This window comes from Phocoena sinus, chromosome 13, assembly GCF_008692025.1.
Source record: "Phocoena sinus isolate mPhoSin1 chromosome 13, mPhoSin1.pri, whole genome shotgun sequence".
Classification (NCBI taxonomy): domain Eukaryota; kingdom Metazoa; phylum Chordata; class Mammalia; order Artiodactyla; family Phocoenidae; genus Phocoena; species Phocoena sinus.
Window position 1 is genome coordinate 77816658 of NC_045775.1, and position 13965 is coordinate 77830622.

General features: G+C 44.2%; 1 protein-coding gene across 3 annotated transcripts in view; it reads right to left on the minus strand.

Moving 5' to 3' along the window:
• Positions 1-8659: 8659 nt before the first annotated feature.
• The window catches only part of EIF2AK3 (eukaryotic translation initiation factor 2 alpha kinase 3), a 68525-nt gene continuing 63219 nt past the window's right edge, over positions 8660-13965 (minus strand). For all 3 annotated transcript variants that reach the window (XM_032652531.1, XM_032652534.1, XM_032652533.1), the window contains 2 exons: positions 11175-11237; positions 8660-9872 (listed from right to left, as the gene is read on the minus strand). In XM_032652531.1, the coding sequence (XP_032508422.1) occupies positions 9672-9872; positions 11175-11237 (264 nt within the window). In that variant the 3' untranslated portion in view covers positions 8660-9671. The remainder of the gene's footprint in view (positions 9873-11174; positions 11238-13965) is intronic.

Genomic DNA, 13965 nt, shown 5'->3' on the forward strand with positions numbered 1-13965 from the left:
CAAGATCATGTGTTTGACTTTTAATGTGAGGATGCCCAAAACCTGTCAAGGATGGTAAGCAGGGAATAAATAGCACAGCCAGATTTGTGCTGTAAAACATTCTCTGTCGTGTCATCGTGAATTGGTTCAAGATTGGAGGTGGGGAGACCAATCTGGGGATCTGGTGAGAGGTGATGGAGACCAGTGAATGACGGAGACTTGAATCTGAAGTTTCGCTAGATGCCTCACATGGTTGATTTACTTTATGCTTTTAATCCACCTGGAGTTCGGATTGTCTGCGCTTACACTGCTTCCAGGCCAGTCCTCCCTCAGCCTATGCTTGTCCAGATTTTAGGGATCTGGACAAAGAGGTATAGCTCCCTCCAGAACTGCCTTTCCCCTGAGGAGCTGATCAGGAGATGTTGGCAGAATTAACCATGGCCCGGCTGCTTTTGATCTCGTAGGTGACAGCCCAGAGTTCCAATCTGCTCTCCAAGCTATCAGAATGAGGTCAGGCTACAGGAGGAATGTTGAAATAAATCTAAAACCTCACCCTAAAGCAACCATACTCCAATAAAAATTAATTAAAAAGAAAAACACTCACCCACATCTACCTCAAACATTAATTTGCATATGAATCGCTGGGGGCTCCTGTTAAAATGTGGATTCTGATCCAGCCAGCCTGAGGTGTTGAATCTGAGATTCTGCAGTTCTGCCAATACTCCTGGGCCAGCAGCTATACTATGAGTGGCCAGGCCTGTTGTTCTCTGCCTTGGCTGCATCTGGGAATTACCTGGGAGCTTTAAAAAAAATCCTGATGCCTGGGCCTCACAGACAGAGGGTGTGGTTTTATAGGGCTAGAGTGTGGCCTGGATATTGGTATTTTTAAAGGTCCCAGTATTCTAACCCGCTGCAAAGACGGAGAAAGCAGAGCTTTCAAAATCACCCAGGGAGTTGGTTTTTTTTTTAAATGTAGGTTCTAGGATAACCACTCCTAAAGCTTTTGTTTCTTTAAATCTGGGAAAAGGCCTCCAAAGAAATGTGCATTTCCCTAGAGATTCCGCTGCCGGTGAACAATGCTCAAACTGGAACCCTCCCCTCACCCCCCCTCCGATGTTGCCCAAAGGCAGAGATTATCAGAATCAGATAGCTGGGATTGGACCCCCAGGCTCAGTCAATAGCTGCATAATAGCAGGTAAATCACTTTAAAAAAACAAAACAAACAAAAAAGCTTTATTTGCCTTTCCCACTAAGATTAATGTACTTGTGTGGTTATTTCTGTAAAATAGATTCCACAAGGGGGATTTCTGTATCAGGAGGAATTTGCTTGCAAATTTTGACAGATACCAAACATTCACTGAAATGCATTCCTCTTTGCATTCCTAACTGTGTAGAGGAGACTTCTTTTTTATTACACTTGCACCCACACAGGTAAATCTTTCAAATTCTTGCCATCTAGTAGTGAAAAAATGGGATCCCCGTTGTTGCTCTCATTTGCATTTCCCTGATGAGCAGCGAGGTTGAGTTCTTTTCATTCATATATTTACTTTAAAATATTTACAGGGCTTCCCTGGTGGCGCAGTGGTTAAGAACCCGCCTGCCAATGCAGGGTTCACTGGTTCGAGCCCCGGTCCAGGAAGATCCCACATGCCGCGGAGCGACTAAGCCCTTGCGCCACAATTACTGACCCTGCGCTCTAGAGCCCGCGAGCCACAACTACTGAAGCCAATGTGACACAACTACTGAAGACTCCGCGTCTGGAGCCCGTGCTCCGAAACAAGTGAAGCCACTGCAATGGGAAGCCCACGCACCGCAACAAAGGGTAGCTCCTGCTCGCCACAGCTAGAGAAAGCCCACGTGCAGACAAAAATAAAATAAGTAAAATAAATGAAAAGATTTACAGTTCTCCTTGCTTGCCTGATTATACCTATTAGGGCTAAATCCTCCGACTTAGTAAGTTTCAGTTTCCTCCTCTATAAAATGGAGGCGATAATATCCCCCAAGGTGGTTGTGAAGATTAGATGAGATTTCACGAATATACAGTGCCTAGGAGAGGACTTGGTATACAGCAGGCGTTCCAGAAATGTTTGCCTTTGAAACTTGCCAAGGCGGGTCCATTTAACCCCAGGGAAGGTGGGCGGGCGGTGCCTGGTAATTCACAGCGGGTGGTGGCCCGGCTCTCCGCGCGCAGCATCCGGGCCGCATCACACCCGCGCAGCCGAGGTGCCCGCTGCCCAGTCCGTCCTCCTGCATCTGCCCCATTAAGGGACGGGCCACTGGACCCTCTCGACGACGCCCAGGCAAACCCCAAGGCCCTTGGAGCCCCCCGCCTTCCCTCGGTGTCTTGTCGCCCCCACGTGGCCAGTCGGAGCTCTTCTTTCTCCCAGACCGGTCTTTGCATCAATAATTCCTGGCGCCGCTCCCGGCTTCGCCCGAGCCAGACATCCGGCCCCGGGCCAGAGAATGATGTCTCATCCACATATCTTTGATCTCCAAACCCTCTGGCCACCCTGCGCCCCGGCTCCCCGCGGAGTCAAACGGGGAGGGGCGGGGGGGAGACTCGCAGGCTACCCTGTTGACCCGCAGCTTAGCGTCAAAGTCCTGAAAGAAAGGGAATTCTCAGCATCACCCCCACCTGCCCGGCCCTACACTACACCCCTCAGCTAACAAAAGACGTCTCTTGATTGCCTTAATAATAATCATACTTTCATCTTAACCTAACACGTTACCCTCATATAATCAACTGTCAGCCTCTGGTCCTTGTCACGTGCATATTCAATGTATGTATTTTTGCCGAAACATTATAAAGTTTTATAAGCTACATATTTTGCTATGTGATCTTTCCTTCTTCCTTCACCTACTGTTTCCTTCCTTTCTACTCCCTGAGGACAGTAACAGCCAGGGGTTCTTTCTATACCTCCCCACCCCCCCATCGTGTAATCGTAGATTTGCATATATGCACATATTTGTATGACTCTTTAACCCAAATTATGTCCGCTAATCCTCACAAGGACTCTGCGACAAATTATGCCCATATTAGAGTTGAGGAAACTGAGGTTATGATTTCATTTTAAGCCTCTGTTTATTGAATGCTTACTACTTACGGGATTCTACGCTAAATGTTATTATCCCTTAATCTTCACAACGTGTTACTTGCAGTTGAGGAAACAGATTAGAGGGCTCAAGGAAAATTATAAACAAGTAAATAGTAATACAGCTGACTGTGATTCCAAAGCGCAGTGTCTTGTCACACATCACTCCTCAAAATGCCCTCTGGATTGAAGGGAATTCAGAGAAGTGAAATTGTTATGTTAAAATGGTGGTGGGATGACAGGTGGATTATTACGAGCTTCCTGTTATGTTACTGTGTTATTTTAATAATTGTGTTGTTTGCTTACCGATAAAACAGCAGATATTACAGATATGAAAATATCCAAGTTGCAGACCACATTACAGCCTTCTAAACTATAGAGCAGGATACAAAGATGAGATCAATTAAAATGTTGTAAATATGGTTTATTGGTTTCCTTTTTCTTGTTTTATTAATTCAATATTATTAATCCTGAGAGTAGTGTATCAGTAGTTGGAAGAGGTCAAACCATAGTGAGATGCAGGTTGGAGTTAATAATCTCCCTTGGGCTTCCCTGGTGGCACAGTGATTAAGAATCTGCCTACCAACGCAGGGGACACGGGGTCGAGCTCTGGTCCGGGAAGATCCCACATGCTTCAGAGCAACTAAGCCCATGCGCCCCAACTACTGAGCCTGCGCTCTAGAGCCCGTGAGCCACAACTACTGAGCCTGCGAGCCACAACTACTGAAGCCCATGCGCCTAGAGCCCATGCTCCGCAACAAGAGAAGCCACTGCAATGAGAAGCCCGCGCACCGCAACAAAGAGTAGCCCCCGCTCGCCGCAACTAGAGAAAGCCCGCATGCAGCAATGGAGACCCAACGCAGCCAAAAATAAATAATTTATGGGAAAAAAAAAAAATCTCCCTCGGCCCTCCTCTCCCACTCCTCTCTCCTAAGGTAACCGGTGTGGATATTCCTAAACTGTATGCCCATGAAAATATTTAAACAGATACAGGGAATTCCCTGGCTGTCCTGTGGTTAGGACTTTGTGCTTTTACTGCCGAGGGTGTGGGTTCAATCCCTGATCGGGGAACTAAGATCCCTCAAGGTGTGGGGTGCAGCAAAAAATAAAAATAAACAGATATAGAAGCCATTATATTTGTTTGCAATCATACTATCCCTACTCCTCTGCAACTTGCAAATTTGTCATTTATCTGCTGAATAGACATTTGAATCATTCCATGAGGCTGCGGACTCATTTGCATAATATCCAGCCATTTATCTATTCAGCCATTACTGTATTTCTTCAAAAGCTCCTTTTGGAGAGAGAACACCCTTTCCCCTTCATTACTTCTCAGTATCAAAGCCTTTCCCTGCCTCTGGACACATTTGTGACCTTTCTGGGAAGGGCAAATTCCCTCAGGCTCTTACTGGAGGCGTCTGAACTCTGGGCCAGTGAACTCTGCATTGTCTTGGTTCCTCTTCCTTGCCCACATTCTGGCTGCTAGCAAGCGATGGGCTGATCCCAACGTCACTGTCATCTTTCCTGACGTGCTCTCTAGGCGAGCTCTAAAAGCTCCCTCCCGTCTTTTCAGGAGGTAGGAGACGGGGAGGCTCGCACTGCAGCAGCCCCTGAAGAAATCCTTCCAAACTCAACACTGAAGAGTGGTGACAGAGGAGCCTCCCTTGGGCTCCTGGGGACCAGCACAGCTTTAGTCGCTGGACAGGGGATGTTTTCTGGCCCCCACTGACCAGGCTCAGGCCCTCTGCCCCTCTGCTGGGTGAAGGCCTCTCTATCTCCAGCCACCTCTGCCTTACTTGCTGCAGAGATCCTAAAATCTCATCACATCCTTCCTCGGCTCAGAAACTTTCAATGGCTTCCCATTTTCTCCCGACTAAAGCCCCAGTTTTTTAACCACAGAGACCTAGGAAATTCATCATTTTTGAAGGGTAACATCTGTCCCCAAACCACACCCTCCTTCTTCTAGATTCTATGGAAGTTTCCACACCAGAAATTCAAGAGCTATCTCCTTTACCTATTATTCACTTAATTCCAGTGTCCTGGCCCTCCTGCCTCAAAAATACTTCTCAGGTTGCTCTAATTCTCTCCCCTCCCACTACCGACAGCTCTCTTTCTCATTCCTACCCTTCCCCACCAAGCCTTCGCTAGGGCTGTTCCCACTGTCTTTCCCATCTTTGTCTTTTTTTGTCTGTCGAAGATAATTTTATTTTTTCACCAGATGAATGTTGAGCCATATTGTCTGACAGTAAATAGCAAGACATACATCTATAGAACTACTTTTGGTTCATGCTGTCAACGCCTTAATCTTTGTTATTACAGAAACACATGGATCCAATTAATTTAACTGCAGGAAATTGCAGAGAAGAACTAAAACAGTCTTATTTTATTCCACTAGAGATTACGATGTGGTTGATGAAAATATCCTCATGACCTCCAAAGGGTTTACAAGTCCATCTTTTCTTAGCGAACCAGCCCGTGCAGGGGAATCAGAGAAGGAAGCTACTCTGCTGCTCTAAGAAGCGGCGCTGAGCCAGGGATGAGGGATGCTAAGGCTGTTGGAAGTAGCCAGGCGCATAATGCCCTAGGTTTATTGGGTTTTTTTGTTTTTTTTTGTTTTGTTTTTTGCAGTACGCGGGCCTCTCACTGTCGTGGCCTCTCCAGTTGCAGAGCACAGGCTCCGGACGCGCAGGCTCAGCGGCCATGGCTCACGGGCCCAGCCGCTCCGCGGCATGTGGGATCTTCCCGGACCAGGGCACGAACCCGTGTCCCCTGCATCGGCAGGCGGACTCTCAACCACTGCGCCACCAGGTAAGTCCCACATGTAATTTATTGAATACAGTCCTGAAGTGAAAAGCAGGATGGCTGTCTGGGTACAGCACTGTTGTAAGGGTATCATCGTTTCCCTTCCTGATTGGCTGGCTGACTTCAGCTGTCCAGCATCATGATAGTTTATCTACCACTCGCCCTGGAAAAGATCAAAATTTAAAATTCGACGTACAGTTTCTACCAAACGTGTATCACTTTTGCACCACTGTAAATTCGGAAAATCATAGGTGGGGAACTTCCGTATTTACTTCTAGGGGAAAAGGTGAAAATGAGCCCCCTGGTGGCAGCTGCAGTAGTTGCAGGGCTAGAACCTGAAGCGGGAAGTCTCCTTAAGCAGTCCCGTGCGAATCTAGTTCTAGAATGAGTAGACGTCACCAGACATAAGCCAGAAAACGTCCAGAGTTCCTGCTTCGCCCTTGACTTACTCCAGGAGTAAGACTGGGTCGCTCTATGGCCGGTGGTTGGATTGAAAGCTTGTTCTGTCCCCATTTACTCGGAGAAATAGAATCACTTTCGGTGTAAATGTATCCAAAGTATCACTGAGAAACAATCTGGAAAAAGAAAACTGTCCGAACATCCTAAATGTCTGCTGTTCTCCTAGGAGGCAAGGGGCAGGCTTGGTTCCTGACCTCCGGACCAGCACTCCCGTGCTGCTGCCTTCCTGAATGAGGGAACCTGGAAACTAGAAGCCCTGCGGGCTTGCGTGGCTCCCCCATCGGGATCTCTCCCCTGCAGGCCAGGCTGGCGGCCGGGGAAATAACGCACTCCAGTAAAAGATGGAGAGGGAGGTAGGCTAAAGCAGACAGCATCAGACAGAGCCACATGGATGCTGAGTGTCCCAGCCCACTTCTCCTCTCATTTAAATTAAACCCTAAGGTCCCGTTCCTTTAGAAAACTTCCAGGATTTGAGATTTTTATGTTTTTTTTTTTTTTTAAATTCAAAGTCACAAAAATTATAATCATCCTCATCTGTTCACTCAGTCCCATGTAATTAATTTTTTTTATCTCGATCTTTTGTTAGCACTTTTATGAGTTCATCAGTTTTCCATTAGAGTTCTGAAAATGCTTATTCATTCAGTTCATCAGTGTAGTCAGTTACCAGAAACCTGTGCTTGTCAGAGTCGTTTCCATGAATTCCTTGAAGATGAAACCCTTTTACAGGAACGTTTTTGCAAAAGCATCAGAGTACACCCAGAACTGTCTGTAAATGACAAAAGACTTAAAAGCGGCCACGGTTAAAGATCTGATGAAAGTTCATAATAATTTATCTGTTTTTAACATCAGGATCGTTCAGCCATCTTTTCTCCTTCACTTTGCCAAATATTTATTGCAGCGACCGGTGCATTTCTTTTCCTCCTTATTTGGCTATTTCCTGAGGGCTGCAGCTACGTGAGTTACACGTTATGTTTTCCAAATTCAATTCGACAAATACGTAATCAAGTACCAGACATTATGATAGATGTTACTGGGCTTACAAGAAGGTGTGTCCCTACCCTCTGGGACCTCAGCTATTTAGCAGATTGATTTGCACCAGTTACAGGCGCATCTGCGGACTGACAATGGTTAAGTGTTATTAAGTACAAAGTGTTAAAGGAAGAGGCAAGTGTGGAGGGAGGGGACTTGGAAAGATGCCAGAAAAGCAACAACTTGAAGGGAGGTAGGGTTTGGAGTCGGGAGAAAGGGTTCTGGGTGAGAACGCAGGAGACTCCATTCCGGCTACCACTGAGGAGTTCCTAGGTCCTGCTAGCCCAGCCCCTTAACTTCCCATGGCTGCTTTCATCCTAGTGGCCAGCAAAGGCACAGGCAGAATTAAAATGAAAGAAGGCCTGATTATATCATGTAAGATATTTGCAAACCTTTAGACAACTTGGTGCAAGGGAATAGACAAAACCCTGACTAGGAACTGGAATTCCTGGGATCTGATCCCAGTTCTGCTCTGATTGGCTTTGTGATCTTGGGCAAATTACACCTTTCTGGACCCGAGTTTCACCATAAGAAGAATGGCAATAATAACACCCATCACGGCGTTATTATAACATTTTCATAGCTAGCTCTCAGGGTGGTCGTGAGGGTCAAAGGGTCCACAGCTGGGACTGAGTGGGCAGACTGGGAAGAAATCAACAGGATCCCTCGCTGGGGTGAAGAGGAAAAAGGTAACGGAAGCAGGCCGACCAAGAGATGAAGAAGAGAGATGGGCTGGCCAGGAGCCAAGCAGGATGGGGAAGAAAGACAAAGTTAGAGACTCACTGCGAAGTGAGAGTGAGGACAGAGCACACAAAGATCTGCGACATGGGTGTCCAGCTTAAAAACTGCTCAAACTTTGTGGGTCAGACATCACGTATCTGTAAGATGGAAATAATCATGCATTTGACCCTTAAAAGTTGTGTCTAGCTGGTTTGTGCCCTCATGCCACACGCCTCCCCACGGTACACGTCAGACATACTGTGATCCCAACACAACTGGCATCGCCGGAGCCTTTGCTCTTCGAGGTCTCCCTTTAGGGCAGGGTGTTCTTTATGTCCCTGCCACCGAGTAGGAACTGAGCTAATGTCTCTGGATTATGAGTCCAGTGAACTGTGAAAAGGACTTGGTCCTGTCAAGTCCTTGGGAAATGACGAGAAGATGCCTGTTTAGAACAGGTTAGGAGTAAGCTTTCTTGAGAGTAGGGTTATGACTGTTCTTAGACCTATGATCCCATTTTATAAATTTGAAAAACTACCATTTCAGGGCTAGTTCCCCCCAAAATAACAATCAACCATAAATCATTTTTTAAAGTTTTATTAAATCATTTAGACTTGAAAGAAGTCACAATAGTTAACACACTTAAGTGCGTTCTATACACCACCAACCCAAATGGATTGAGTTCAGAATTTTTATAAATAAAAAATAAACATATTTACAGTGGAAAATAAAAACATGTTAGCAAGTTAGATGATTAAACTGTTATCTACAGTCAGTTTTGGGGAAAAAAACCAACCTACAGTATTATATTTAAGACACTTAAGATCTCGTTAGATTTTAAAAGTCCATAATTGAAGAAGTTAGTTGTAATATAGGATTCATTTCTTACTACGGCTTTTTTCCTCCCCAAACCAGAACTTTTGACCAATTTACACAAAAAGCTTCATTTTCCCTTTACCGGAGGTAAAAGTACAAAAAGCTCTTAAACGCTCCCTAGAACCATCTAAGGAATAAAGCTATTTAATGCTACAAACGTCACTAGAAAACTAGCTATGGAATAAACCACTATACAATTTGTGCCACTTGTCCTCCAAAATAATGCAGATTCCTTTTACCCACCAGGGACAAAAATGGAGTCAGCTTTTTTGGAAATCAGTTTCAAAATCACCACTGTTCTCTCTAGAAAGTGTATTTCTAGAACAGTATAGTTACTACATGTAGGGACTTTCATTTTTCTGTACTACAAAAATATTTCCATTTTATAATTCTCTCTATACATTTTAGGGGTTGCTTCCACCTCCTTAGACAAAACGTGAGGGCTACGATGCTTGGCCGGCTGATTTCAAGAGATCAACAAAGGAAAAGGACCACGTGTGATTCAGTGACAGCCCTCTCCTTGAGCAGAGCAAAAATCAAGAGTTGGCTCAAAGGTCTGAGCTCCAATATCCAGTTTAACTTTGATTTACGAAAAGTAGTCCAAAATGAAATCCAGCAAAGAACGAAATTTTCAAGGTCACGATTTTGGAAAAATCAACATTCCTTCGAAGTGGGCTATTCCGTGTCACCTGTTAGGGAGGCGAGCAGAGCTTAAGGCTAATTGCTTGGCAAAGGGCTGTGGGAGCTGCTGGAGTGTCTTGACTGTTTTGTTCCTGATGAGCTCATGGAGCGAGACCTCTGTCTGAGAACTGTTTTTCCTGGAAACTCCAAGTCCTCGAATATAGCATTTTCAATAATGTTTGCAGCTTCAGGCCGGTCCGTAGGGGATGGGGAGAGCATGTCTTGCACCATTACATACTGAAAGATAAAAACTGTTTTGTAATAAAAGGGCCACTAACCAGCTGCCTAATTGAGAAGTCAGCCAAATGTTTCTATAGCTATACTAAGTTTGCGAGCCAGTTTCTGACACAACTTCTCCACTCAGCTACTGAAATACAAAAGCAGCCACAGACCCTATATAAACAGGTGGGCCTGGCTGTGTTCCCATAAAACTTTATTACCAAAATAGGCAGCAGGCTGGATTTGGTCTGTGGGTCATAGTTTGCCCAACCCCTGCCCCAAATACACATGGACCATTTTGGGGTAATTGGTTGTTTTCTAACATATAATAAAAGGTCTTCAGTCACATCTTTGAAACGCAGGCATACTCTGACTTTTAAAATAAATGCATCTTACAATTGTATGTGAATGTACAATTATCTCAAAGATTTCAATTAAAAAATAACCATGCCAGTGATCAGTACCTAGCCCTTTTTACTGATTTTTTGAACCCCTTTAATGTAACACAGATTCTGATGAGCGCCCCCAGGGATTGAATCATCGACTTTGCAAAATACATAACAGAATAGTTTTTGTAAAATATATTTCACTTTAGGCCGGCATATCTCTATATTGTTATAAAGTTCATTTTTAACGCAACCCTTCGTTATAATACTGAAAGATCAATTAGACTTTTTCCAACTTGATGACTAGCCACACAGTCTAATTTACCTAAACGTAAGTTACTAAGAAAATTCAAGATTTATCAACACATAAATTTTAAAGTGATATGTCTGTGGACATATAATGAAATAAACAAAAGCTGCAAAAAGAAACTTCAAAAATTCATTACACACAGTTCTCACCATCAAGACCAGCTTAATTTTCCCTTCCCACTCTTCTGGACTATGTCACTCTGAGGGGCATAACTCCAACACACAGAAATCAGTGGAAATTAGTGACATTTTTTAAAAAAGAAGCCAGTTTTTAAGATCTCTCCCAAATTCACTAAGATAAAGAAATTAATGGCATGATCATAATGGCAACTCTACGGCTGTGAGGGTGAGCTAGGAGTTCAGCCTTATCGAAACGCAAGGTTGCTACAGTTCCCAGATGGGGTGTCATGCAGCTTGGAGCACAGGGCACTGGGCCCAGGACCTGGGACCGAGTCACAGCCTTTGGTTTTAACAAGGTGTGTGTTCTTGGGATCAGGTCCCTTTCCTCTCTAGACCTTAGGCTTCCTCATCTGTAAAACGGGGAAACTGACAAGCTGACTGCTGAGGACGCTTCAGGTTCTAAGTAAGATTCTGAAGAAAATAAAAGATGAGAATTCATACCAACCTCACGATGATATTTCTGAGTAAACAGTGGTGGAAATTTGAGATCTCTTACATCAGTTAAGATCTGAAAAGAAAGAAAAGTGTCACTTATCTTTAAATCTATTTTGATATGTGGATCTATTTAAACATAGAGAGATTTTTTTTTAATTTATTTATTTTATTTATTTTTGGCTGCGTTGGGTCTTAGTTGCTGTGCACGGGCTTTCTCTAGTTGTGAGCGGGGGCTACTCTTCGTTGCGGTGTGCGGGCTTCTCACTGCAGTGGCTTCTCTTGTTGCGGAGCACGGGCTCTAGGCACGTGGGCTTCAGTAGTTGTGGCACGCGGGCTCAGTAGTTGTGGCTCACGGGCTCTAGAGTGCAGGCTCAGTAGTTGTGGTGCACGGGCTTAGTTGCTATGTGGCATGTGGGATCTTCCTGGACCAGGGCTCAAGCCCGGGTCCCCTGCACTGGCGGGTGGATTCTTAACCACTGTGCCACCAGGGAAGCCCACATTTGTGTTCTTAAGTGGGTAACTTTTTCTACTAGTCACTAACCTCTTGTATTTGATATAAAAAGACATAGATTTTTTTTTTTTGTGGTATGCTGGCCTCTCACTGTTGTGGCCTCTCCCATTGCGGAGCACGGGCTCCGGACGCGCAGGCTCAGTGGCCATGGCTCACGGGCCCAGCCGCTCCACGGCATGTGGGATCTTCCCGGACCAGGGCATGAACCCGTGTCCCCTGCATCGGCAGGCGGACTCTCAACCACTGTGCCACCAGGGAAGCCCTCTTTTTGTTTTTTTTTGAGTGAAGAAAACCAAGTCAATTATGCTAAATTCTGAATATAAAATTAAACTAGTTATTTAGGAAATTTTCATACAAACAGGATAACAGGGCCGTGTGTGACTGCTCTGAGACTTAAATGAGGTAATTCAGGCAAACTACTTAGCACAGTGCCTGATGTTCGTTTTGTAATGATGATAAAAACCAGTTTTGAGAAATGAAATAAATTAAATATGTCTTCATATTTCTTGAGAAATAAGCTGGAGTGTACTTGAACAAAAATATGAACTGGGTTGGCATTTGTCACTTCCCACTAAAGGGAAACAGATACTTCACTAGAAGAATCTGTGCTGCAGGCCCTAGAACGGAGGGTTTCACCTGCTAATAGGTAGGTCGTACCAAACTAAGTGCAGATAAATGCTTGAGTCTGGACTCATGGAATTAATTTTTAATCCCATAACATTCTTAAAGTTTTTATTTTATAACTTAGAATTTAAAAGAGACCTTGGCCATAACTCAATGGGGAAACAGAGAGTCTTTTCAACAAAAAGCATAAGCATAAAAGAAAAGAATGGTAGGCTGAACTTTAAAATTAAAATCTGCTACCCTGTGAAAGACACCATTAAGAAAATGAAATGGCAAGCCACAGACTGGAATAAATTAGTCACAATACATATACTTGGCAAAGGACTTGAAAAGACTGTCAAGGTCATTAGTTATCAGAGAAATGCAAACTTAAACCACAGTATGACTCCATCATACCCCTATGAGAATGTCTAAAAATGTAAAGACTGAAACATAAGTGTTGAGTATGTGGAGGACCTAGGTCTCTCCTACGCTGCCGGTGAGGATATAAAATGACACTTTCTTATAAAGTTAAACCACTTACCACAGAGCTTATCAATCCTACCTCGTAATTACCCGAGACTAAGGATACATATGTATGTCTACAAAGAGACTTGTTCACAAATGTTCACAGCAACTTTAGTCGTAAATGTTTCTCAACAGGTAACTGGACACATGAACTGTGGTGTATATACCATGGAATATTAATAAAAAGGAAGGAACTACTGACTTTATAGTGAGTCAAAGAAGGCAGACACAAAAGAGAATAGACATGTATGATTCAATTTATACGAAACTTTAGAAAAGACAGAACACAGATCAGCAGTTGCCTGGGATCCAGGTGGAGCCTGGAAAGACAGGGGACTGACTGGGAAGGAGCAAAAGGCAACTTTCTGGGGTGCTACAAATGTTCTATATTTTGAATGTAGTGGTGATTATGTGGATGTATAAATGTGTCAAAACTCATAAAAACGTACAAAGTGGGTATGTTTTATGTATGTAAATTGTATCTCAATAAAATTAATTTTAAAAAAAGATCTTGGTCAAATCATTGAATAGTCTCTTTTACATTTACTAATGGAATTTCAGAGGGGTCCTGGCTACACATGGCAGATTTTCTACTATATTCCTAGTAAGCATTTTCACTAAAACAAGTGCCAAGGAAGGTAAGATGTACTGTAAGTCTATAAGGATGACTGCAATGGAAGAACAGATTACATTTTTGAAAGAGAGAAAGCAGTGGAAGCATAGCAGCTTCTTTAGCAGAACAGAGGAAGGTAAACCAGGCTGCCTGTGAGGGATAAAGCCAACAAAGAGGGAACTGATTAGCTGAGCAGAACCTGCTGGGCATGGGGGTGAGGCTCAAGGATGGCAGCAGGAGAGCCGTCGAAAGGTCTGTATATGGACGGAGTGATATATCCCCAGATAACACATAAGGTTTGCTCTCTGGAGAAACGGAACCCAGGCATTCCAGACTTAGGGTTGACAGAACGAGGATGAGTCGGGGGTGGGCATGGAACACAGAAGGATGCAGTGAAGATCTGCATGTGGAACAGTAAGAACTCTCCACACCCCATCCCGACTCTTTCTCAGGCAGGAGAATGAGAGCTTCTTCTCTGGAGAAAATGAGGAAAGGCCTATAGATGCTGACATGTGGGAGTTCGGCGCCCCCCACCCCAAAGTAAGA